The sequence below is a fragment of the Echiichthys vipera genome (genome assembly GCF_963691815.1).
Source record: "Echiichthys vipera genome assembly, chromosome: 7".
NCBI lineage: Eukaryota > Metazoa > Chordata > Actinopteri > Perciformes > Trachinidae > Echiichthys > Echiichthys vipera.
In genome coordinates this window covers 7137105-7164836 of record NC_139832.1, presented here as the reverse complement: position 1 = coordinate 7164836, position 27732 = coordinate 7137105, and the positions used below count along the sequence as shown (strand labels likewise).

Genomic DNA, 27732 nt, shown 5'->3' with positions numbered 1-27732 from the left:
CCTACACTCGTTGCACTGTTCCCCCTGCTTTTATGAAAGATCTATTTCAGTATCTGTTCAGTTCTCACAGAGAGACTTTTAATTAGACTTCAAAGAAAATTGTTGAAATTTGTAATGTTTGATACATTAAATCAGATTCTGGTTGTTTGGATATAACTAAAAGAATTGAACCTTTAACACATATTCTAGGAAATAAACATGTAAATTTATTCTATTACTAAAAACTGATTCTGTGATAAAGCAAATATTGCTATAAAATAGTTTTTATATAATTTTTGCAATCCATATATACAATAAAGTTAAGTGAAAGTTAATAAAAATCCTTTAAATGTGATTTTAAATCCCTCTGCAAACATCACACATGACTGTACGTGCTCTATCACTATAACCGTAGTAGCTGATGCATCACAGTATGTGGTAAGATGTGACTCATGCTAACGAAACCAGCGCTCATCATCCAAATTCATGAGCCTTTCCTCCGTTCTGTACTGAGCTTGCTGTGCCATTTGCGCATTTGTGAAGGGCTGCGTGCGGGGACATTGTAAACAAGTAAAGACGTGAAAGGGTTTGGCAGGGTTGTGAGATTGGTTTTCACCGACTTGTGCCAACACATCCTCAAAGAAGGAACACCTAAGATCACTGCCTCAGGTTACCAGATTTGGGCTGAATGAAGTAGTTACAATACCTTTGAAAGGGAGGCAACCAGATTTTCTTTTTCCTTTTTGTTTCCCTGTTTCTAGTGGGAAAAGTTTGGAAGTAAAGTGGTGATTTTAAATGAAAGTCCACTGTTTTTTATTATGTGATTAATTAGTTGTATGACTTTAAAGGTCACTGAGGTAATAGTCGGAACTATTCACCCCCAAAACTTTGTAATTCCAACTCTTGCTAGCAGCGTGGCTCGACAGATTGCAATGTCCATTGATCAGTCCACCCCTTTGGTCCAGACTGAAATATCTCAGCAACTATTTAATGGATTGCAAATCATTTTGTACAGACACATTCATGGTCTACAGAGGATAAAGCATAAGACCTTGGTTAACCCCATACTTCTCAAGCACTACCATGAGGTGGACATTTGTGGTTTCAAATGGGTTTGAAATTACATTTGATAGATTCACGTTCCCTTGAGGAGGAATCCTTTAACCTTTATCTAGTACCAAATTACACTGTAAATCTAAATTCATAACATTTTGACACATGCTTTTTGAACTAAGGTTAGTCCAGGTTAGGTAAGGTTACTGGACTTAGGTTAGATATATTTAGTGGCCCAGTTACAGATAAGATGACCCATTTCAGAATGCCCTGCTATCAATCAATTATAAAAGTTTAAGCTGCCTGAACAGTGCAGGGTTTTGTGTTTGAGTATGCATATTTCAGTAAAAAGTAATCGTAAAAAAAGCGTAGTTCTCTTCAGCCCGTGCAGCTTCATTAGAACAGTTTGCACTGCAGCAAAAAGACAAGTTGCGTCTTGTGTTTCACTTTTCTACACTGGAAAAAAAACATCTTGTTTTCTCCTTTTCTGGCTCTTACGATGGTATCACTATTGCTCTCACCACCTACACGGAACATGAACAGGTGAAAATAACACGTTCACCACTCTTCTGTGGGGGATTGTTGTAACTTATTCTGGGAAACGAAGTAGAGGAAGGTTCACAATGCGGCTGAAGGAAACTCAGTATACCACAATTACAATATCTGACCATGTGATCACTCTTGGAAAGCATCAAACATCAGACTGGTCTGGAACAGATAACAGTATTTAGTAGTCACAGGTTCTTGGTTACCTTGCTACGTGGCTTTATAATATATTGTCTCATAGCATCTGTGGTCAAAACGTGTGAGATTTCTGCAAAAGGGGTCAAAGTGAGACTTGTAGTATTCGAGAACAAGATGTTGTGCAAATGCATTTCAGAGCACAGTCGTTTTTTTTTTTCTTTCATATTCAGTCACCACCTCTAAACCAAGAGGCCTGTCAAAGAGAGCACAGTCAGGCATGGGGTTACTGCTATTAGTCAGCAGCATCGAACACTTTCCAGGAACTGAGCACCCGTCAGTGCACAGTTACACATTTCAGAGTGCACTCGCACATATCTAGTGTCTCCCACACAAACACACACATAATGTTGGTTACTTTAGGCCTCGCTGATCTCCGATCAGAAGCCGTCTAAGGAGGCGGATAATGTGTTTCACCCTCCAGCATGTCAGACACAGGATGTTTCACCTATGCGGTCGGTAAACACTGCTGCGTTAATGTCTGAAAAAACATAGTAAAAGGCATTTTGATTCAAGGTCCACACAACATTAGCCACAGTAATGTTTTTTTTTTCAAAATAGTGATTGAAAAAAGTAATGTCTGTATGGTAAATATAAGCTGCAGACTGGAGAAAAGGAAACTGATAACATGGCAGGTAACAAAACCCACTTACTGGTTCCTCTAAAGCTCAAAAATTAACATTATATTTACATATCTTCTTTGTTTAATCAAAAAAAGGTCTAACCTTAAATTCCACAATGTGTATTTACACTTCTGCTTGTACTTATTTATTGAGATTTCAAACTGCTTGTAGGCAAATCTTCATTACCCTCAGACAGAGCCAGGCTGTTCCCCTGTTTCTTGTTTTTTGCTAAGCTAACTGCTGTTGCTTTATTATTTATTTACAGTGCAGGCGTGAGAGTTGATTGATGTTGGATTATGCATACTTCCTAAAATGGTGAACTGTACCTTGAAGTGTTGTTATATTTGATGTAAATATAATTTTCCTAACTGCTGATTCGAAACCCTTCTTGACACTGCCACAGTACAACGTTAACACACTACTATATATTTTTTTAACTGTAGGATGTAAATGCATCTTCATTAGAAGGAATTCCAGACTTGAAACTCCTAAATTCTCAGACACAATACAGAGGGCATGACCTCGACAGTCCCTGAATTGCCCCCCGGGGACAAATAAAGTTTTTTTGAATTGCTGCTCAGCGGCAGAGTGGGTCGTCCTCCATTCAAGAGATCGGCGGTTCGATCCCCACCTCCCCCGGTCTTCATGTCCTTGGGCAAGACACTGAACCCCGAATTGCTCCCCGTACTGCGCATGGGTGTGTAAATGTGTTGTGAATGGTTATATTAGACGATATGTAGATGTCCACTGCCGTCTGTGTGAATGGGTGAATGTGACAAACACTGTGAAAGCGCCTTGAGTAATCAGAAGACTAGCAGGGCGCTATATAAGTACAAGTCCATTTACAAGTCCATTTACCTCCAAGTCCTCAATGCTTTGCTCAGTACATTTGGGATTCTACTAAAATGAGATTTTCATCCAGCCTGAGTATCTACAGTACAGTATAAAGGGCCTATTGCCCAGTTTAGACTTAATGCGGAGCCTGGAGTGGCTTATGTTAAACCAGAGCCGTCCTGTACATTCAGCATCACCTGGGAGTAATCTGATATTTCTTGGACTATGAACAACTTTATCTCACTATTCAATCAGGCCTCCATCTCTTACATGTCTGATGCATTCAAAGACTTCTTTTTTGTCAGGGTGGACATTATGTGGGAAGGGCGAAGGGCTTTACCAATCACACTTTCCCAAATGGCATGATGTCAGCTAGTTTGACAGGAAGTCTATTGTTGTCCACTCCCTTTTCCCTTTGGTTTTCAAGCCCGACTTTCTCACGCCTCATTATTTACAGTGCACCTATTGTGGGATCTTTTTTGTGTGTGTGCGTGGAATGAAAATATAAACAGCATGTGAATGTGACTACAACTTCCGACCTTTTCTTGCAAAAACACTTGAAGTCGGGTGAAATGAATCGCCAATCTGCCTCCAAAGGCTTTTGCTTCTTCAACTACTGTGATACGAAAGTTAACGCAGCATTGTGAAAACCTTACCAACTTCTCACACACACACACTCCTTGTTTTGCATCAGATTACTTATACAATCTTATTAAAAACCAAACAAGGTATGAATTAAAGGCGATCAATAGTCTTGCAGGAAATGCAATCTCCTGAAAACACTTGAGCTCCAACTCCCCTGCTAAAATATATTAGAAGCATATATTTCTACGTAGTCCTACAGTGTGTTTGTGGGTCATATCACAGTGACTTTATGTAACGGTTGGGTATTTTCTGTTTTCCTATGATGTCATACAATTCCTGTAAAGTGTACTGGGTTATTATGTAGCCTGGGGGATGCATGGGTTGAGAGTTTCACTAATTAAATTGCTATTCTTGCAACCAACTAATGTGTAGGGGCCTGCTCTCTATTATTAGTTGTTTCCTCTCACTTTATTCCATGCATAAGTAATGTGCAGTGATAGTTTGGAGAGTGCTTTTGTGCTGTAGAGTTGTTGTTAATGCATGGGTGTGCACAAAAACAGTGCATTTTAAATATAGAGTGGATGATAAGAAAGATATCGAAGATCCCTTCCTGACGTGTTTTAAAACATAAAGTGCAATTGTCTGATGTTTTTTCCTCTCACAGTAACACATTCTTAAAAGTATGCTGAACCCATTCTCCCTCCCTGGAAAGTGTAGAAAGTGTGAACAGGAACTGAGGCTAAAAGCAACAATTCCACTTTTTTGGGGGAAATAAACTTGTTTGCTCAGGGTTAGATGAGAAGATTGATACCTCTTTCAAATTTGTGCATTCAATTTGAAGTTAAATTACAGCAGCAACTGGTTAGCTTAGCTTAGCTTAGCATAATGTCTGGAAGCAGGAAAAAAACCCACCAAACAGCACCTCTAAAACTCTATAATATGTTGTATCTTGTTTGTTTAAATATCTAATAAAAACCTAAGGGTAAAAACAACAATTCACAGTTGGGCTATGTGGCAGACATTTTCCTGGCTCTGAGCAGTTGCCAGGCAACCAGCGGAGGCTACAGGAAGTACAGCTCACAACCCCCTTCAAATGGTAAATTTAGTTTTTAAATCCTCAGTTTTATTATTGCATTATTTAACAACAAAAATGTGAATCAGTTAATTTTATAAAGGTTTTGTTGTGCCTTTGGACTGAGCCAGGCTAATGTTAGCTGTTTCCTGTCTTCTTGCTAAGCTAGCTGGCTGCTGGCTGTGGCTAGGTTAGTTTGCTTAATATTTAAAGGTTGAATATGTATTATTATTTATTAAAAGCTATATTTAAAAAAGATAACAATACACCCACAGGGTTTGAGGGGTATAGAATGAAAGTATTGATTTTCCATAAAAAATATATTTAGTCTTAATTAATATATTTTAGACTGAGATAAAGGAGTTCAACGGCATTAGAAACGCACGCCCCAAATGGCTACGTTTCTCCTTTATCGGTTAGCTAACTTTCGTGTTTATTTTGTTTTAACGGCTAACAGTAACTATCAGTCAAACTCCTCAACAATACTTGTTTTTATGGTGGGATTTGCACCATAAAAACTCCTGTAGGCTACTGGGTCGGGTCTGACAAACCTGGCAACCCGAGTGCCCAAATTATATTTTGCTGTTGCGACTACGTTCTTGAGACACTAGATTGCGGTGTTCTGCTCATTCTCCATATTCAACCTTTAACTAAACCGACAACTATTGGAGTTGTAGCTAACTCTTGGCAACAAAACGTAGAACTTCTAAGGTTAGACGAAACTGCACATACAAAGAAATTACATCTTTTTTTTATCAGGAGCGCTGCTTGCCAGTAGGCAAGGCAGGCAACAGCTTGGGGCTCCAGGCCAGTAGGGGGCCCCAGAGGGCTGACAGACTTTAAACAATAGCAGTGACAATGTACAAAGTTTGTACATCAGTTAGGAGACCTGATGTTGCAAGTGAGGTGCATGATTCAGTTTAAACAAACCTATAGTGGTGATGAACGCTGAATCCGTCCCTGGGATTTTTTTGCCTCGGGACCCAACAGACCCTAGAGCCGCCTCTGAACACTTTCGATATAATCAACAATATAAGCAAATACATTTTGAGTGAAAGGATGTCATAGTACAATAAGGCTGTTAGCCCATTTTTATAATGATATAATAACTTTATTTATATAGCACCTTTAAAAACAATAGCTTACAAAGTGCTTTGATGGACAGAGCAAAGGCACATAGAGATCCATACACATATACATATATACACATCAGCAAGGCGAGATAAACAATAGGACACTTTTAATGAACATTAACAAACAATTAATACAAATTAAATTGACAGATAAGTTGAAAAGACACAATACAAATAAATAAATATGTTAAATAAATAAAAAAGACATCACATAAAAGCAAGTCAGTCAAACATGTGTGTTGTTGCATACAACGTTGTGTTTCTGTATTTCAGAGTCCTCCAGGTGCAAACTGACACTCTAAATGGACGTGTTTCTTCTTTGGTTTCCTATTTTTATGAATGAAGGCGGAGGTTTTTCTTTTTCTGCTCTTAACCACCAGGGGGTAGAGCAACATGCAGAAACACTAGCCTCCAGTCTCTCATCGTGCAGGGTTGTGTGTATGTGTATGTGTATGTGTATGTGTGTGTGTGTGTCTCCCTCACAACATAAAGGCGACGATCGGCAGCTAAAAACTTGCAATTCATGGCATGGAGGAGTCCGCGGACAGCTGCAGCCCTCTGATCCGTGTCAGGCTGGGTGGTTGAGCGGCAGATCACGGTCTGAGCACAGTTGGGGCTATCATCGAGCCTCGTCTGTAGCTGTCCTCTGTCTTTTTTTTCTTCTCCTCTTCCCTGTCCTCCTTTTCTTCTCCTCCTCGGTGAAATCTGACACAACAATCAGAGGGTTTTCTACCTAGTTTTTTGGGGGTGGTAGATCCGGGCAACAGTACCGGGAGAAAAGAAGCACTCGGCTCATACTGCAGAGATTCAGATGCCTTCCACTTTGAGCGAGAGGGACAACCCCTAAACCCCCTTTTTTTTTACACGAGGGACAGACACAGACATTTCCGTCATCTTCCGCTTCATGAAAAGGACGCGTCTTGGTAAAAGGTGATCGGAGAACTGACGGGGGGGATCATGGCAGCTACTTTATCGGCGGAGGAAGAACAGGTAGGCCTTAACAAGTCTTTTACGCTCACATTTCTGTAGTTTCCGTGCTTCATTGCCTCAAAACGTCCCAGCCTCGGCCCTACCTGGAGGTGTTTATTTTTCGCCCGTGTGCGCAGCGAGCGGCGACGGCGGTGCGCAATGGATGTGTTGCGAAACGCGTCCTGAACGCGGAGGAGCGGAAATATTGTATCGATTTCTGGCGCTTTATTGCTCCCGTTGCATCACTGTCAGTTCCTCTCTAGTGAGCTGAGGTGAAAGTGTTGCGACACACACACACACACACACACACACACACACACACACACACACACAGGCCGAGGTCGCCTCCGTCAGCACACACAAATGTAAAGAAGACATTCATTCCGGGTCTTTTAGACTTTTTCTTTAGAGACCGTGATGTTGCACCGGGAAAGGGTTGTTTTTCTGTGGGAGAGCCGGAGACCCTGTCTGGTTCCACGTTTAGCTCCCTCATGAATGTATACAATAGAGACTTGGTTTACTGTAAGTGTTGGTAAAAACTGGGCAAACTGACGCACATTTTGCATTTTCCTTCTTTTATAATTTGATATGATTTTGGTATAAAAACTTCAAGTGTCGGAAATAGACTGTACATTATAGATATTCTACTGTTTTGTCAACTCATCACATGACTTTGCTCTGTTTTATGCTTCACTTAAAAAGTCCAAAGTTATTTAGGTTACTATTAGAGTTAATTTGTACTAAATATTCACTTTTGAGGACTGCGATTACCTGATTATTATTGAAATGTTGCAGATAAACCGATTTCTTTCAATCGTCTAATACCTGAATTACACTTCATAGATTCAGACCCTGAAGACTTGACTGACTTTTTGGATTATAAGGCCAAATCTGAATCTTTCCTGCTAGACTCATACTTTTCAGTGTAATCTAAATACACAAAGTAGCAAGATTATTATTATAATACACATGAGGGCTGAAACCTTATCTAAATAAAGGAGGACACATATGGAGCCAGAGTGTGCAACCCTTTTTTTTCCCTCTTTAGAATCAACTTTATGGTCAAATTGGATGCTGTTTAATTATATTGTGTTATACTGAGAGGCGTCTCTGAGATATGGTCCACCTCATTTATATCAATGCGAACACACCATAAAGTTAATTTAACCTCTCTCTGATACAGTTTTACAGTATTACCTTCGCAAAGGCATTCATCTTGGTTTGTTTAAACGTGACCAGTCAAAGTTACAATGAAAATCCAACCTGAGCAAAAAGACGGTAGTAACTGTTGTACATTTTGGTCCTACCAAAGAGCAGTTACTGCGGGGGAATAATAACCAGTTTGCAGTATCTAGATTTTGAATCTATGTTTGATTTTCTTCTTCTTTGGTGCGTTGGTCACATGCGTGCCTTCTCTTCCCGCTGACTCCTCATCATCTGGCCAGCAGAAAGCCTTATCTGGCTACTCCATTTCCTGTGTGAGCCAGGGCCCCCGCTAGGGTACCGGACGCCCTCATTACATCCACAACCTGGTGGGGGGTGTTTGGTTGTAGTGTGTGAGTGTGAGTGTGTGTGCGTGCGTGTGCATGTGTGTGTGTGTCTCTCTCTCGGGAGCATACACGGGTGTAGTGGAACTTCATTCTAAAGGCAGCTGTTAAAAGCATTTCCACTAGACTCGGGGGAAGGGGGAGTTTATGAGTTACAGAGTGTGTTTGTGTGTGTCTATCATGAGCTTTAGAGCAAATGTGTGTTGGTTTGTGTGTGCCTGTGTTTGTGTGTGTGTGTGTGTGTGTTGAGTCTACTCCCAGGAAGCAGTGGAGTGAGAGAAATTGGGGAATAGGGAGAGGGAGAGAGTGACGTCATTGACTTCCTGTTTTGGTATTGACTCGTGCCAAATGGGACTCACTGGAGTGAAGCAAAGCCGCTTGGCAACAGCAGTCCTACATTTTTAAATAGATTAGCAGCATGGCATCTGTAATCAGATAGATTCTGGAAAGACGGATGTCAAGGGCAGCCGTGAATCCTTTTTCAAATATAACAATAAAGAAATGCATTAGACCTGTCCGTAGGATCAAGGTGCAATCATGACACTGCAGTAACCCCCCCACTTCTTTCCATAACCCTTTCAATAGAGTTTCTCTCTGCTGAGACACTAATACAGTCACCACGTACAGTATGACTCCTTCTGTCTGGAATGTGAATGCAATAGACAGTATGTCAATACTGAGAAAATAATGACCAATTCCTGTAACAAAGGATCAAATCATTTAAAAAAGCAGTTTGTGTGCCAGTAGGCTCTCCTACCCATCTAAAGGTAAAACAGCTATTATTTATAAAAAAGAAAATATAAACCCGTATATTTAACAGCTCAGAATGTGCACCACGAGAATGGTCTGTAGACAGTTTTAGTCTACGGTTTCATTGACATGATTAGTCAATTAAATGAAAAAAGTAAAGTAAATCAACAGAAAATAAACTTGCAACTATTTTAATTGATCTCATTTACTGTAATTTGGGTTTTTTAAGCTATTGTACTGGTTCCAGCATCTGAAATCGGAATAAGTGCTAGTTTTTGTAATAGTTAACTAAATATGTTTGGGTTTTGTACTATTGGTTTTGTACTGAGTGTCTTATTACTGTTACTTACCTGGGTTGAGTAAATGAGTGAGTTCGGACACAGCCACCGTCTCCCAGGGTCAGGGTCTCCAACCTTTTTGGACCCGTGGACTTGTTTTTAGGGCTGTTTGGCAAAGAACCAACTACAACTTCATCCACTGATTCACAGCACAGCATGTTCCCCCTACCGTGAACTGAATCAATTAGTTATCGACGTCATTGTCAACACCGAGGAACAACCCTCGACAACAAACAGGATTATATAATATTGGCTGTTTTATTTAAAACGTCTCACTCAGCATTTGAGAATGGCAGCTGAACCCGTGTGATCAGATATACACTAATTCTGTACGTGCACCTATGTCTCGGTCTGTTTAGAATAATGTCAGGTAGTTTAAACCAGAATTAAGTGTTTCAAGAACTTCGAGGAAAATATCTCCTGTCACATCAGAACTGGAGCAGGTCAAGCAAATATTTATGCATCCTCCAGGAATTGAGTAAGTCACTCCTCCGCAGTGAGTCTTCCAGTGCAGTCTGGTGTGCTATCATGAAAACAAACTGGTTCATCCTCAAATTCCACTCTGGCGGATATGGCCCCTAGTGCAGAAAAACCAAACAAGACCGGCTTCTCCTGGAACAGAGGGTCACTGCCTGGAGTTGGCAGGCTTTCCTTAAAAGGCTAAGAGAGAAAGAGCAGCTGTCAGACCATTGAAATCTTGGAAACCCGAGTGTACCTGACAGCAATCTGACAGGAAGTTATCTTTGGCTAACACCGCAGGATTAACGCTTCACAGTGCAACAACAAAGAACAGACGCCCCACATTGGATAGAACTCCTGGACTCTCTGTTAAAGGACAAGGGCACAAAATGTAATTATTCATCCGGTAAAGTGAAGTCCAAAACACTTGTATGACCCCAAACCACTCTGAACTAGTGACAAAGATTGAAATACTGACTCAGTAGATCCAAAGAACTACAAAGTAGGGATATAAAAACTTGTTTTTCTCAGAAGAAAACCCTGTTAACCTTTTCACCAGTTGCATTTTCTAAAGTAGCTCAGGTAGATTTAGTGTCTAATTGACACCAGATATTAGTGTGCCTGCAGTTTTCTCAGTCAATAATTTGCAAAAATCAAATCGTGGTGGTTAGTACTGTCGCCTCACAGCAGGAGGGTTACTGGTTTAGATCCGGGCTGGGGCCCTTCTGTGTGGAGTTTGCATGTTCTCCCTGTGACCGCGTGGGTTCTCTCTGGGTTCTCCGGCTTCCTCCCACAGTCCGAAGACATGTAGGTTTAGGGTAAATGATTACTCTAACTTGCTCATGGTGTGAATGTGAGTGTGAATGGTTGTCTGTCTTGCGTCCTGTCCAGGATGTACCCCGCCTCACGCATAATGTCAGCTGGGATCGGCTCCAGCCCCCCGCGAACCCGTTAGGGACAAGCAGTTGCAGATGATGGATGGAAGACAAATCATTGCTTCATATAGTATCTTCTCTAATCTGTCTTTCTCTATTTGTCTTGTTTACTTAGTTGACAAAGCGGATTTTGCACCAGTCAAGTTTGAACCATCTTGAACCAAACCCGCTTTTAGAGGACAGAAGACTTAAGTCATGAAGTCAGCCTCTGTTGTCAGTTGTCTAAAGCCTGAGTCGTCATCGTCCTTGCGATTTCCACCATCAACTCATTGCACATCTGTTAAGCTCACTAGATATTGAAAAAAACAATACTGGCTAAGCTGCGGGACCATCTTTAAACACTTGGTCCTGCAACATGTGGTTGTATGTTCAAAGATGGTCTCCGGCAAGGGATGTGGATGACCTCCTTGATTTTTTTTCTTTTTCCTCTGACCGTCCACTGGCTCCTGGTCAATGACTTTGACACTTTCTCAATCGATGCTCGATGGTGTTGACAGACGGATGGTGTCATAACACTCTATTTGGTAAAAAAAAAATACCATGAGATGTGGTTGAAAGCTTTTCCACACGTACTGTTAGCAAAAGCAAAAAAAAAAAATCAGTATGTTGTGTGTTTGTAGTTCAGTTGTGAGATCTGAAACCTTTACTAGTCAGTTCATGTTTAAACTATCAATCTTTTATGCCAGTATCGTAGAATCCACTTTAAATTGATCTGAGATCCAGTCTCTACTGCATTGAAAAGCTAAGGACTCAAAATAACACCCCTCCCCATGAGAATCGGGTATGAAACGACCTCAGCCCTGTCAGGTGCAGTCATCCCTCATCCCTTGCATGCTAAGGCGTCTGAACAGAGCAGAGGCTGCAGGCCCTCCTGTCTGTGAAAGCACTGTCTTTCCCGAGGAGAGACAGTGGCATCCTGTCTCAAGGCTCAGCGCTCGTCAGTGATCGTTTTGTATTCCTAAAGAGCCGCGGACTCCCAGCGCTTGATTTCCTGTCTCCCATGCATGCCCCTCCACCGCTGTGTCTAACCAGAGAAGTGGGAGCCTGTGTTTAAAAAGTGTGAGCTTTCGTCGCCTCCTGTGTCGCCTTTTGACGATTCACTGGGTGCCGACTCGCTAACTCTGTGGGTGCTGAGGAGGGGTGGGGGTGGGTTCCTGAGGGAGGGTATAATAAGAGCAGAGGGGAGGACAGGAAGCCCCTGAAAGACTGCTGCCGGCAAAATGCATAAGTTATTCGCAAGATGGGTGGAAGGCCTTTATGGTAAACACATTTAACAAATTTACAAGTGGTACAGGATCTGAATCTGATCGTTGTTTTTTTATTTGTTTGAACAAATGTCTGAACACTGATTTTTTTAATTTTAAAAAAGTGTAAAAGAAAAATAACCAAATTTTTCAGGCTAACACAATTTTCTCTGATTACGTACCGTTCCTATAACAAACACTTTTTTATAAATGGATCACTACTGTTATGTGAAAGGTGTCACTGCAGATTGAATGTTTGGATTCACTCTCACTGCTCTTGTAGCACATTTTTGGCCACGGCTTGCAGCTGTTTTCTGCAGACAAGCTGTAAAAACCCACTGTGAGTACTAAACCTTCCCAGCACCAAATGGCAGAGAGACACTTAGCAATTAGATGGTGAACATATAGAGGGACATTAAGTGGCGAAAGAGACTGATTTGGGGACTTAGTGAAGACCAAAACAGAACCAAAAGAAGCATTTGCATTTATATATTCACCCGGTGGACCAGAAACAGGCTCCGAATGAATGCTAATGTTCTGTATCTGTTAGATGTGTATTAAACTGTTTGCTAACACTGAAATTGTATCAACGTGCAAGATCCAGTATGTCAGTTATGTTTCCGCTGAAGAGGTTTAATATACACTACTTTTGTTCTGTTATTATGTGAATACCTGACGCAACAGAAACCCTCCTATAATATACTTCACTCTCACTAAGACTCAATATGAAACTAAATAGTAAAGAACAAACAACAAAGATTTTTTTGATCTGATATGGCGTCTAATGAATGCCACGTAATCACCAGTAATCCATCATGATGTCGTCACTCGCCGTTTTTAGCTCTTTTCCACTCTGGGGCTCTTTCCTGTGGCTGCAGCCAGATTTCACAAGACACTAATTAGCATCTGCATCTTGAAACATGTTAGATGCACATGTGTGAGCTTTACCATCACAGCATTTGATGACCAATTAATCACGTTGCTTCCTGTTGAAGAAAAAGATCCAAAGTTCAAATAACAAATCAAACCTAAAACCCTTTTTTAATTCCATGGCCAGTAGTGTCATACTTTCACAAACAAAATTGTGTTATTAAGAAGAAGAGCTGCTTTATTAGATAATATCTCAGCATTCAACAACTTCATGTGACTGGTTTTACTGCCAAGTCGTATTGAAAGTCAAGAGTACTGTACGTTGCCCTGTCATTACTGCAGCAAGTCATAAACACCAGTTCAGCAGGATTCCAGCTTCTCCGTGTTTCCTGCTCTTGCGTGAACATTGTTAGCTCTAAAGTTGTATTTCAATTCCCTGTTCATTTACATGCAACACTAGTCAATTTACTTATTCTTTTTAGCTCAACCATTGACAGACTTTTTATTTTAATCTCTACATGGCTTTGACAAAGTGCCAAAGCTTTCTCCAAGATAGCTGTGGTTAACAGACGAGACACACTAACAAAGCTGAGGAATAACTTAAACAGCCAAACCAATCGTGTTTGATTGCTGCACAAATTACAGTTTACAGAATGTATCAACACACGGGGAGGCACAAAATTAAATGCGTAAACTCCCTCGCAGTAAGCAGACTGTGAAATAAGATTCACAGATATCGAACCAGGCCCTTAAAACTGTGTCAAATCTTCTGTGAGGCTGTGGATGACACTTCCTGTGAGGATGTATCAAGTTTAAAGCCCAGTTTCACTTCCTTTCTGTTTGACCCTTCGATTATGGGAGTACAAAGTTTGTGACTGCGTCTGTGTCTGTTTCAGGCTACCAGGCAGTTTCTGGAGGAAATCAACAAGTGGACCAGTCAGCATGGAGTGTCACCGTTGTCCAGGGAATTGGCCGTCAAGTTCCTCATGGCGCGCAAGTTTGACGTCCTCCGAGCCATCGAGCTATTCCACAGCTACAGGGTGAGAGGAGACGAGAGAGTCTTTTACATGCAGCTTCTTATGTATACACAACAGCAGAGCGGCGGTGACGTAACACCCTCCGATAGCCATATTGGAAGTCCCTAATCTCTTAAACAGTAGCTATAAACAGCTGAACAATTTGTCCGGTAGACACCAGGAGTTCATGCACTCTCCATATTAGTGTTGGAGTTTGTGACTCATATTTAATGTTTAATGTTAACAGCTAACCGAGTGGGCAGTTCACCCAATTATGACTTAACTAACACCTTTTTGGTAATATCAGGTTTTGGTCTGATCTTGGACTTTATTGCATTATTTTTGTTTGCACTCTTTAAAGTTAATTTCTCATATTAAAGTTCTTAATGCGACAAAGCCAGAAAACAATATTCTCACTCTACACTGTGCAAACAGGTGTTTTTCTGAAAGACTTTTAGCTTTTGTCCCTTTTCGACTGAGCTATAGGTTGTGTGCGTGGGTGAAGGGAGACCTACGTGACAGTGATGCTCATGGCTTAAGTCATGGCTTCTGTCAACAGGTTCCACCAAACACCCAAAGCTGCTTGCTTTACCATTATTGGCCAATTTGAAAGGTATAACAAAGCCAAGAAATGTCAGTATGTGAAGAAATGGTTTTAAATGATATGCCAAGTCATCTCAAGCTGCAACTGTTGAACGCTGTTGCTTTGATGAAAACAGTTTCCACTTTTCTCAAACCTAAATTTAGAAACCCATCTATGTCATCATTCTAATCACTTTTTTCTGTTTCAACATTATCAAAATAATCTACACCCTCATTGGATCAATCTAACACCATTATACTAAATATTTTTTCCATTATTTCCACAGAATCATTTGTTGTGTATTAACCTCTTTAATGATTATTATGACAGTCTGTATGTCTGTAACATGTTGCTTCTCGCTCATAACTGCAGATTTCTCCCTTTTGTGAGTATTTCCAATGGAAAGAAATAACGGATGACATGAATAAAATGAATAGCATGCAAAAGTATTAAAAGGCCTTTTCTAAGACAAAGGATAGCAGTCAAACGGCACAGAGATACAAACTGACCCCGAGGTAGGAAGGTGGAGGTCATGTCTGTGGAGCATCTTCACCACACCCACAGCACAGTAACACAAGGCCTTTTTCATTGAACAAATGGCTTCAGAAGCTCTAGTCAAGCAAGAGACCTCCGAAACAGATGCACCAAAAACCTGGGGCCAAACACGCACATACCAGGCGGATATTTCAAGACGCAGCATGCAGGCTTATTCAGCTTTCAGGGAGCTTTAAGCTTATCACAAAATAAGTGTTGTGTTGTCATGAGAAAAGCTCTTTTCTTGGTAATGCTGAGGTTAGAATAAATGAGGAACATAACGTTTGACAGGAAAGGGCCTGCATGCAAAACAATATTAACCACTTATAGAATTGAATATAACATACGCACAACAAGTCAAATAAAAGAGTTGGCATGTGTGTTCTCTGTACATAAGGTTATTTATTTTGGGAATCTTTTGGAGCTTCGTTAAAGTGTTAAAGGTGACAAGAGCTTTGCATCTCCGTTGAACACTGCTGATCTCCTCCTTTTTGTTTCCTGTCTGTGTGCAATGCTCTTAAACCACCACACTGGCGGAAAAATTTAAAGCCGAAACTGGGCCAAGTTTAAAACATGCATTAAAGTATCTTTAGCTTTAACCTATAGCTGCATGCCTATAAGTATCTGCTATAGGGGTGTTAAGAGGACACCTGTTGGTGTACCACAGCATAGCAGAGAAAATGTCATTTCACTCCATATCACTGAAAAAGCAGTTGGTGACCTTGGTAATATTATTACCATCAAACTGGAAAATCTTGATCAGGATGATACCTCCTGGGCAGCGCCGGTGGCTCAGATTGCAGGTCTCATTTACTGTATGATCTGAAAATAACATCTCGATAATAACATAATCAAGGCCTTCTCCTCCGAGCCGTGGAATAACTACCAGGGAGTCGAGGATGATGTCTCGTTTTGTCCCTTTAAGGGCTCTACTGCTGTCAATTTCATTCTGGACAACTTTTAACATGCAAAATGGGGTTTATCTGCTCAAAGCTGCTCCAGTTTATCCACTGCAGCAAACCGAAAGTTCACGCACGTCTCGCATAAAATCTAATGACCTGAATAGCTTCGAGACATGGCAGGGTTTCACTTCCTACCTTTTAGCGACGTCGCTTCGATCAGCAAGGTGGGTTCTTATTCCTGCAGTGAATAGTTGGCCTGCATAAACGCCTCATCTATGAATGCCTTGACTGTGACTTTGAGAAGGACTAGTCTCCCCTGCTTCACCAGAGTTCATTTAACTTGGTTTAATACTGCGTCAGCACCGGGACAGAGGCTGGGGACAGAGGCAGGGGACAGAGACTAGGGACAGAGGCTGGGGACAGAGGCTGGGGACAGAGGCTGAGGACAGAGGCTGGGGACAGAGGCTGGGGACAGAGGCTGGGGACAGAGGCTGGGGACAGGTAATTTGTCAGAAGAAAAACTAAAGGGGAAAGTTTCCATTGAAGTGTTTGTGTGGTTGGGGGGAGGGGGCTAAGCTGGCGTTCAGCTGAGGTGGCTGGCTTGGCATAAAACATCAGTGCTTTGGGGATTTTAAAGTATTTTTTTTGGCCTTTTCATTTTTATTACCCCAGTACAGCTGAAGATTGACAGGAAACAGATGACATGCAGCAAAGGGCCGCGGGTTGGAGTCGAACCTGGGCCTGAGCTACCTGGCACCCCAATCATTATTGTTTTTGTATTGTATCATCTAATTTCACTGCTGCGTGAGTAGTTTCAGCCAAAACTTGCTGTATTTCGATGAATCATGGCACTTGGATAAACCATTACACGGTTACACAGTGAAAGTAGATGGATATCCTTGGTCCCAGGTTATTTTAACTTGTCTTTGTTAAACATTTGCCTTTCGTTTGTGTCATCAATCATTCTCTAGACATTCTCAGTCTCTCAGAATCTGTACATGTTGGTCTTTCTTATATATCACAACTGTGTCTCTGCTACCAAAGTAACTCTGTTTAAATCAGTGTAATTGACATTATATTGGGTCTGATGACTTCTCCTCCACCAAGCGGGTTCATCATCCTATATATTTGTATTTAATCAAAGTTAAAAGCCCACATTATTTAAAAGAAACACAACAGTAAATGAAAATGCCTCCTCTCATGCTTGGCCCTTTTTAAAACGAGTTCAAGAAACTCACACAAAGCCTCGCTGGGGGTGGAAAAAGGGAATGGAAACCTTGCGGAGAGGGATCCTTCTGGCAGGAAAGAAAGGCTGGTAACTCTCCATTGTTCACAGAGAGGAATTTACCTCAAAGTGACGGCCTGTTATAGTTACCGCAAAAGCCCGACTTCACCTGCTGTGATCTGTTTTCTTCAGGAAACGCGTCTTAAAGAAGGAATCGTCAGACTTCAGCCTCAGGAAGAACCTCTGCGCTCCGAGCTGCTCAGTGGAAAGTTCACTGTTCTGGTAAGAGTGTTCTTGAAATCACCCCTTAAATGGAAAAGTTCAGTCTATTGTTACATTCCATAACAAATTCAGAATAAGGCAGGCAATGTTCTTTAATTTTCCCTATTATAAACAAATCAAATGGAGACCAAAGCCAACACATAATTAGTTGTACTGAAGTATTGTATGTGTATCCAAAGCCTCTCGTGTACCTCCATTGTTGTCTGAAAACTATTGAAAACACATGACTGACGAGACAGATTGTTGCACTGTCACATGTTCTTTCATTACCATGATAAACGTATACTGTAGTTTCTTTCTGGTAGATCCCACATGTGCTTATTACAGCACCAAATGTGTATTAATCCTCAGCAAATAGCCTCATCCTCAGCAAATAGCCCTGATAACCACACTATTTACTCCTACTGTTTGATTAATGTTTGCTAAAAAATACATTGCAGCTTCTTTTTAGGGAACTACTTAGCTTTTTGTAAAACTAAAACTTTACACTTGTTTTAAGGATTGAGTAGAAACCAAGTACCAAAGTATGGAGACAGGCATTGTTGGTTTCGATATTTTCCCAGGATTTGTTGACAAATAAAGAATAACATCCTTTTATCCTTATATGTTGAAATTCAGCAGTTGCTTCTCAAGTTCTGTGTGATTAATGTGGTAAAATGCTGCTTCTCTGATCTTTGTTTCAGTACATTTCTGTCTCTTCTGATTGAATGATGGAATATATAGATAAACATGCTTCACCTCTGTGCTGAATAGAGTAACTCAAAAGCTGACAAAGAATTGCTGGGTCATCTTGCCGTGGGTGTTTTTCCTCTCCCTCGTGTGTTACCTTTTAGAATTGTACGTAGGTTCTTCTGGACTTGTTAAGTAAGTGTCTTGGCTCTAGGATCGATAAATCGATAACTTGCACTTCAAAAGATCCTTATCTGCTAATGTAATGAGCTCACTTTTTCATTGGCAGGAAAGGTTTAGGGCCAACATTTTGAAAGCAAGTTCTCATAATGAGAAATTTTAGGTCATTTTGGGGTGCAAGTTATTGATTGACTGATGTGCCCAGTGGATTTCCTGCGGCAGATAAATTTAGCCTTTTGTCAGCCAAATCGCAATCATAGAAGATGCCGCCCTATCTAACACACACACACACACACACACACACACACACACACACACACACACACACACACACACACACACACACACACACACACACAAAGGCACGCACACAAAGGCACACACACACACACACACACACACACACACACACACTCACACACTCACTCCCACTCTCCTGCATTTCCCTTCTTCCTTCCCCGTTGACGTGCCACAGTGGCATTGATGCTGCACATCCTCTTGTCTGACGTCGGAGGTCTTCAGCCTCCAGCCTCCACAGCGGGCTTCATATCCTGCCTGAGGTATTTTTAGCGCCCGATGCCCCGAGAACACAGGCTTATTTGCTTACAAAGGACGGTTCTGTGGTATCTTCGGTCAGCAGCTTCATTCAAGTTAAGAACCTCTTGTTCTCTTGACACCAGCAGCCGTGACACTGATCAGCTTTGACATTAAAAATGTGTTCTGCCTCCCTCGCAGGATGAAAAAAAAAAGGCCCCATAAGACCTGCAGCATCATCATTGACAAGAATTGTTCCTCCTGTTGAATTGTTGACAGCCCTTTTTCGGCAGCCTGCCAGTAACCAGCATATGAACTTAAGTGCCCCCCTGTGGTCATTGTTCATCCTTAATTTCTGCGGAGCTTCCATTTGGCAGCCTTGTTGACACTTTATACAGTCTAGGGTTGACACACTTTAAAATAAAAGCCCCGGTTAACATTTTCTTCATATGTCATAATTAACTAAATCCAGTGGTAGTGAGGGGACAATAAAACCTTCAGAATGCAAAGCAAATACTTAGTTTTTATTGGAAACCTTGAGCCCAGGTTTAAAAGAACAGACGGATGCATAGAGAGGAATTAATCCAATGCTGATAACGGTCAACAGTTTAGCATTCTGTAGTTTGAGTTGGTAGTAAAAAGTCCCACTAGGTTGAATGCTGATATAACCCGTTAGTTTTGTGTATTTCAGAGTGTACGGGATCCGTCGGGGGCCTCCATTGCCTTGTACACAGCCAAACTTCATCACCCGAACAAGACAGGCAACCACGTGGTGCTTCAGGCCCTCTTCTACCTCCTGGATCGGGCCGTGGAAAGGTGAGGACTGTGGTTTTAGATGGATGAAGTTGTAATAAAATAGCTACATTTTTGTTTGAAGTTATCAGTGAAATGTTATCTGATCAATAGTGGGCTTCTCTCCCTAGAATAATAGGCCCTGATTTAGCATCGGAATCTGGTGCAGCAGAGTATTTTACTTATACGTATATACCACCCAGTTTATTTCTAAGTGTGTTAGTTTTCCTTGGAGGAATCCTGAACATGAAATATCAAATTTGACTGTTAAAAACAGCTTTATCTGTCTATCATGATAACTGTGCTGTATCCGAAGTTCTATTATTTCAGTATGCCGTCTTGGGAAAAATAAATCTTGCATTTGCCTGTGTAAGTTAGTTGTAATTGTAACATAACCTGTTGGTTAAGATATATATTAACAGCGAAGTCTTAACCTCTGTTGTGTCCACAGCTTTGAGACTCAGAGGAATGGCTTGGTGTTCATCTATGACATGGCGGGCTCTAACTACACAAACTTTGAGCTTGACTTGAGCAAGAAGATCCTCAACCTGCTCAAGGTTGGACTGACAGTGCTGCATTTTACATTTACACGTTTTAAATGATTTTATAGTTGTACAGTAAATGCTAAAGACAAATGAAATTATCCTGAAGTAAAACATGTGCCATGAACAGGATTAGATGTAAATGTACTTAGTGTAAAAATAAGGTAGGTTGAAGTGTCTGCTATGGTTGAAAACGATTCACTCTTTGCCAGGGTCAGGCTAATACATATCTGAAGAGTTATGTCCTCCACCTTGTGCAGAAGCAGATTGATTAAAGCAGAGTTGGTGGAGGTGGGGGTGGGGCGGGTGGGTGTTTGACAGTATTTAATCCATACTCCATGGCTCTGTAATACTCTGATTTAAGCATATTTGCAGGTACCTGCCAAAATAAGCACCACTCAAAGTGATTTGTGCTTTAAGGATCTAGTGGTATGTCATCTGGAGTCAATAACACAGACACTTATGTGGCCACATCAGCATCAACGGCGTGTATTTTGTGCCCGCATATTGATCTAAAGATTGGCTGTACTAGGAGAGTTGTGCTCATCAAATTCACTTAATAAGTATAACTAAGAGTCTTTTGAGGATAAACTATTTTGTTTCAGACCCAATGAACTAGCACATGATTGTCTAAATCCGGACTTTAAATAAGAATGGATTAAACCCAGTTGAATGTGATATAAATTGTAGGGTGTTGTGCTGTCTCTCTCCACCAGGGGGCGTTCCCTGCCAGGCTGAAGAAGGTGTTGATTGTCGGGGCCCCTGTTTGGTTTCGAGTGCCCTACAATCTGCTCAGCCTGCTTCTCAAGGAGAAACTGAGGGAGCGGGTAAATGGAGATGCGCATTTTCTAACGCTTGCTAAAAAAAAACAATTTTTAAAATCTGTTTCGTTTATCCAGAGTGGCAAACAATGAGTGAGCAGGCAATTCAGTGTTATTGATTGTTGTTGTGATTATTTGATTAGGGGTTTCTCTCTAACCACTCATCCACCCTGCTGCCTCATATGTTTCCCTGGGATGTTAATGCTTGGATCACACGAGTCGATCACCCTGCCACATTACTGTCCCTGACAGCTTTAGAGTCACGTGATTGTCTACTGTAAATTGTGTTTCAGGATCATTCATGCAGTCAAGAATAAACAAACACTATGTGACATAAAAAAACGAATATTGAATACTAGTTGTCAGCATTTTCAGCTCTCCACCACATGAATTTAGTCACTGATCCCTTTTTCTCTTCTAACTCCAGGTTCAGATGGTGAAAATGGCCGAGCTGCGCCAACACCTCCCCAGAGACTGTCTCCCCCAGCACCTCGGCGGCCTGCTGCCTCTGGAGTCATACAGCTGGAACCAGCAGCTACTGGCGGGCCAGAACGGTCGAGTAGACCCAGTGGACGAACTGGTGGGCATTCCCGTGGAGGATGCATCCATTCACGTCCCCGGACCCGAGTCCATGCGCCCGCAGGAGCTGCTGACACACCTCGGCAGGCTTCAGCGCTCAGGCATCCATCAAGAATATGAGGAGCTTCGCAAAGAACCGCCGCCTGGAACCTTCAACTGTGCACAGTGAGTTTACAGCAGCAGACACACATATCACCGTACATATGGCTAACATCTGGATTACAAACATGGAATCATTACTCAACAAGGGATTATTACACATTTTCCATACGAACTACTTAAAATGATTATCCTAGTTTAGGCTACTTGGGTTAATTTATTATTTATCATTCTTTGTAAGAACTAATTCGTTAATCATGTCAGCCATTTTCAAGCAAAAATGCCAACATTTTAATGGTTTCAGCCTCTCAAATATGAGGATTTGCTCTTTGTCATGTAAGATAATACTTTGAATTTATTTGGATTTTGCACTGAAGGCTGTATAAAAGAAGAAATCCAGCTAGCCAGCTTGCTACAGTAGTAGAGTCATTAGTAAATGTTGGTATTGTTTGTCTATAGATCAGCTTACAATCAGGAGAGGAATCGCTACGGAGATGTGCTGTGCCTAGATCAAACAAGAGTTCGTTTGAAACCCAGAAGGAACGAGGTTGGTGCTTTTTTAAATCTGCCTATTACAGATGTCATTCATATGAGAAGAAGAAAAGATTACCAGTTCCATTCATGATCACTCCCATCTGCCAAGAAATGCGTCAGCTCAAAGGCTCCCACACACTGCCAGTACACTGATTCACAAGCTAGCTGGTGTTTTTGGAAAGTGTAACCAGAGTATTTTCATTCTGTTCAGTTTCTCCTCTAAAATAATTGAACTCTCCCTCAGCCCCACGTAGACAACTGAGCTGTACAGTTTCCTTCAGGTCATAGCACGATTCACCTTTTCGTGTTTTCATGATCTGACATGGTATACAGATGTTGTGAAGGTTACCTCCATCTGTAACGAAGCCTTGTTGTCCCCACAGCGATCAGACTACATCAATGCAAGCTTCATGGACGGCTACAAACAGAGGAATGCATACATTGGTACTCAAGGTATGACAACTGTCACGTATTCAATATTATTCATTTGTGTGTATAGATACACGGATGGTTATACTCGTATAAGAAAAAACTTAATTATGCAGTCAAAAGTTCAAATTAATAACTTTAATTTGCCAGTTGGGTGTTTGTGGGTTAAGAAGAGACATCTTATCACAAGGTGGTCAATAAAAAAAACAATCAACAACAATGGACCAAACACTGAGCCTTGTGGTACACCGATTTTAACTTTTTCGTTCAGAGATGATATTTTGGAAATATCGCAGTGTCGGGACATTTGACACGTGCTCAAAGAGGCAGGATGTTGTTATTTTTGTGAAGTTATTTTCTGAAGAGATGAAACTTAAGGCACTGCATGTGTAAAGTATACAATGATAGACTCTGAAGAAAGTCATTTTGTGATTTAAAGAATCACAGTAAATGAAGAGCTGACAGCAGGGAAGGGTCTGAAGTTAGTTTTCATTACCATGCCTAAAATTAATGGTTGTCTTTATCAGTGAATAGTACGAGTGTAGCTCGTGCAATCACACGGATATGCTCGGTTTCACTGAGCTCAATCATTTTAATGGGCTTTGAATCTCCTGTTGTACTTGTGTAGGACCACTGGAAAAGACCTACAGTGATTTCTGGAGAATGGTCTGGGAACAAAGCGTGCTTGTTATTGTCATGACAACCAGGTAATTTGAGTTGATGTATTTATTTTTTTGTAAAGTGTCAGAAAACAGTTACCTGACTCCCGCCAGATGAATTTTGTTCCGAGCTAGGCGGAGTCAAGTCGGAAGCAAGGCATAACAAAATTCATCTGGAGAGAGTCAGGTTAAGAAATCGGGGCCAGTTTCTCCTTTTTTTTAAGGTTAGTCAGAATTAAAACTATTGCTTAAATGTATTTCATCAAGTTTGTCCTGTCCCTGTGCTGCAGGACAGATGAGGGCAGTCGGAGGAAGTGTGGACAGTATTGGCCTCTGGAGGAAGGCGGACAGGAGGTCTATGGCCACATGGCAGTGGTTAACCAGAGGGTGGACCACCACACCCATTACAACCACACCACCCTGGAGCTGCACAACACTGAGGTACAGACATGGATCACTGCAAGAATATTTATCGTAACAGGAAAGTGCATACCGGGTAGGTTTTTATGAAGCAACAGTGTTTCTACGAACAACGAAAAGCACAGAGGCAAAGATATTGATCAGTTTTTTAAAATCTGGCTTTAATGAGATCCATCTTCCCCTCTTCAGACGGAAGCAGGATATGCTTTATAGCCCTAATTCCCCCCCCCCCCCCCCCCCCCCAAAAAATCTCTTCATTGAATTTTTGCAGACAGGCAAAGAAATGTTGCATACTGCGTCAGAACGTCTGCTTTAAAAGAGTTCCCTTTTCAAAACATATAAAAATGTTAATTAGTACAATCTAAAGGTGACTTTGCACAGAGCCAGGCTGGTTTCCAGTCTTAACTTTATGCTAAGCTAAGATAAACACCTGCTGGTTTATATATAGTGTACAGACACGAGAGTGCTATTGATCTTCTCAACTGTTGGCAAGTGGCAAGCATATTTCCCAAAATATTGAGCTATTCCTTTTAATGGTGCTATCAAGCCAAGAGCGTAAGTTAACATGAAGCATGCAGCTAAAAATATTTTCTTTATTCATTCAGACATGTGAACAGAGACAAGTGAGTCATTTCCAGTACCTCAGCTGGCCTGACTACGGCGTGCCCACCTCAGCAGTGACTCTCATTGATTTCCTGGGAGCTGTGAAGAGACAACAGAGGAAAATGGTGAAGGCTTTGGGACTTCAGTGGGCGGGCCACCCACAGGGACCCCCAATGGTGGTCCACTGCAGTGCAGGGATTGGGAGAACAGGTGAGATCCCTAGACGTATTTTTCCAATAAAAGCGTGACGTCTAATTATTGGCAATATTTCACAGACCTTTGTTGACTTGTTATGTTATGTTGTAAATGTTAAACACCCAGTTTTGAAATGATGTTATGAGCTTCAAGGTTCAGGTAACATGGTTAACGCAGAGACGGTGAATGTTTAGAGAACATTTCTACACAAAAAGCCTGAATTTGCCTCATATTGATGTTAAGACAGTATTAACAACAGTGCTTCGTGTCAATAATCCCTTCTTAAAAAGTGTCTCTGCTAACATTTCCTGTTGTATGCAGGTACCTTCTGTGCCCTGGACATCAGTCTGTCCCAGTTACAGGACGTAGGCTCCCTAAATGTGTGCCAGACGGTGCGACGCATGAGAACACAGAGGGCCTTCAGCATTCAAACCCCAGACCAGTACTACTTCTGCTACAATGCCATTTTGGAGCATGCCCAAAGGCAGGGCCTGCTCCCAGCCAATCAGTGAGCTTCAGCCCTGACTTCCCAAATTAATCCGTGAGCTCTGAGATTTCTGCCGTCAATCTGTTAACCCCACGCTGTGTTGTGAGACCAATTTGTGAGCGCAGGACAGTTTACTCCCTCGCAGAAGCTGTCTTTTGAAACTAGGCCATTCGTCACTGGCAAGCCAGACTAAGACAAGACGAGACAGTGACGAGAGAAAAGGCTTGCGTGTTGACATTATGATGTTTCAATATGATAACATTCTCGCTTCCAACAATGTGACATTTTCTTTATGCCGAACATATCTCAAGACAATACGTGGTGGCGTGAACAAACTGTGTTCTGTGGTCGGGCACATTGGGTGAAGTGATCGAGATGATGTTTATTAAACTGTTGTTTATTTATTTGCCACTTTAAACCAATGGTTTAGGGGACCTTTTTAAAGAAGTAGTTCGCCCCAAAATGAAAATTCGATCATTATCCACTTATCCTATATTGGTTAAAGCTCCACTAAAGTTTGTACGACTGAGAAATAATGAATGCCTTTTAATTGCATTTCATTCAAATCGTGTGCCAAATGTGCCAAAAAAGGCAAGTTACTTTTCTCACCACAACTCCGATGCATTAAAGCGCTAAAATCAATTTAATAGTTTTGAAAAGAGCTGAATTAGAACCACAGTGGCTAACTTTTATGGTTATTTTTAATGTACATATTATATTTATTGAAGTTTAAAGGACCAGTGCATAAGATTTAGGGAGCTCTATTGACAGAAATTGAATATAATATTTATATTTATGTTTAAACTGGTGTATAATCACCTGAAACTAAAAACCATCATTGTTAGCTTAGAATGAGCCCGCCATGTTTCTACAGTAGCCCAGAATGGACAAACCAAACACACATTACCTAAATTATTGTCACATTAAATTACGCGTTCCTCCTACACGCTTGGAAAAGGAGAGGTGAGTGGAGCGGTGTTCAGTTGGTTTGTAACCTCACTGCTAGGTGCCACTAAATCCTACGAACTGCTCCTTTTTTAAGCGACATAGACAAGACAAAAGTCACTGAAACAATTTTCATTTTGGGGTGAAATAATCCTTTAACACTTTAAGTAAACGTTTTTTTTTTATTATTATTACAAATGGGGAGCTTGAGCTCCAATGTCATACAAAAATACTAGGTTTTAGGACACTTCCTGTGTCCATGAAATAGTGCATAGTGCATTTTAGCACACGGTATGTGTCACGTAGATGGTACGAGCTAGTCTCAGAAGTGTCATACTGAACACAAGGAGGTGAAACAGCTCATCCACAAACGATTAAGTCAGAAAGTCTTTTGCCAAGAAGTCGTTGTATTCCTTTGAGGTTTTATGATGCATTCTCTTCTGCCTTAGTAAAAAAAAAAACCCTCAACATCAGCGAAGTGGGGTGAAGCACATCCAGAATGATCAGGCCGTCGCATCTCTTCTGTGGTCTCTCGTTGAATCGCTGTCCATGTGAATTCCTCTTCAGTTCTTTGCTTCCACCAAAAGCCTGGCTTTACATCTTACCTAAATATTGAGGTTTCCCGACACGCAGTGCAGACAGTGACCAGTGTCTATATGGCCGCCTTCGCTCACTAGCACTGCCACTATGCTGTAGTGATTGTGGGAATGCACACGCATACATTTAGAGTAGTCTGCAGTGACTGTGCCCTCAAAACATACGTCTGTGGAAGTCACCAGTTAAGACCTCATGAGTAGTGCAATACTTTTTTTATTTTGTTTGACACAAACCATGTCTTAGCACTTTGAAATAACTACTCCCGATGTGCTCTGAGATTAGTTATCATGCAGATAGGATGGGGCGACACATTAAACACACTTCTGTAGGTCTACGTGTGACGCTGGGATAACTTAATTGTTATTGTTGAATTTAGCGATGCTGAAAATACAAAAACGTTTAGTGACAATTTGGACTTAGTGGAAACATCTGCATAGAGCTTTATTGGGACAAATCATGAGGGTTTTACAGGGAAGCAAGAAAATTAATGATAGAATAGCTGAAAAAGTGTGCGCAAATGTGTGCATACGCCCTACAGAGTCCTTTCTTGGGCACTTGAGTGTCGAAATGTGTGCGAAATTTTAGTCCGAAGTATATTTTCATTATTATTGTGTTACTTTAAAGTTCTACAGACTGTGGTTGTAATCGGTGTTCTCATCTGGTCCCAGTATCTTGCCATTACTATTGCGTACATGTACAAAAACTGAGTGTCTATGTGTCATACGCATTACTTTGTTGCCGGTTGAAAGAAAAAAAAAAGTGGTTCTTTGCTACAGAATTCATATTGAATTTTGCTTGTAGTGAAGCATTTTTAAGTCTGCCATCCTCATGCACTCTGATTTTAGGATCATTTTTTCCTTTTCAATGACGGGATGCAAAATGTGCCCCGTTTTTTATTTTTTCTATTGTATTCAACAACTGTTTTCATACGATTACCCTGGATATACAGTTATCTACATTAATTTTATATTTG

The 27732-nt window shown here is 41.2% G+C and overlaps 1 protein-coding gene across 1 annotated transcript; it reads left to right on the top strand.

Annotated features, from left to right (window-relative positions):
• Positions 1-6310: 6310 nt before the first annotated feature.
• On the top strand, positions 6311-27732 carry ptpn9a (protein tyrosine phosphatase non-receptor type 9a). The gene is made up of 13 exons (XM_083916491.1): positions 6311-7010; positions 14029-14172; positions 17585-17674; positions 19749-19873; positions 20301-20406; positions 21108-21218; positions 21640-21956; positions 22350-22437; positions 22808-22877; positions 23482-23560; positions 23803-23953; positions 24538-24745; positions 25052-27732. Exons 1-13 carry the CDS (start codon positions 6978-6980, stop codon positions 25240-25242), a joined length of 1713 nt encoding a protein of 570 aa, XP_083772617.1. The 5' UTR covers positions 6311-6977; the 3' UTR covers positions 25243-27732.

What these genes read in the sequence shown, in the direction of transcription:
- ptpn9a (XM_083916491.1), top strand. Translation starts at nt 6,978, where the DNA reads ATGGCAGCTACTTTATCGGCGGAGGAAGAACAG. An exon ending in GTGGAAAGTTCACTGTTCTG is followed by an intron (nt 17,675 to 19,748) that starts GTAAGAGTGTTC and finishes TGTGTATTTCAG; the next exon opens with AGTGTACGGGATCCGTCGGG. An exon ending in GTTATTGTCATGACAACCAG is followed by an intron (nt 23,561 to 23,802) that starts GTAATTTGAGTT and finishes CCTGTGCTGCAG; the next exon opens with GACAGATGAGGGCAGTCGGA.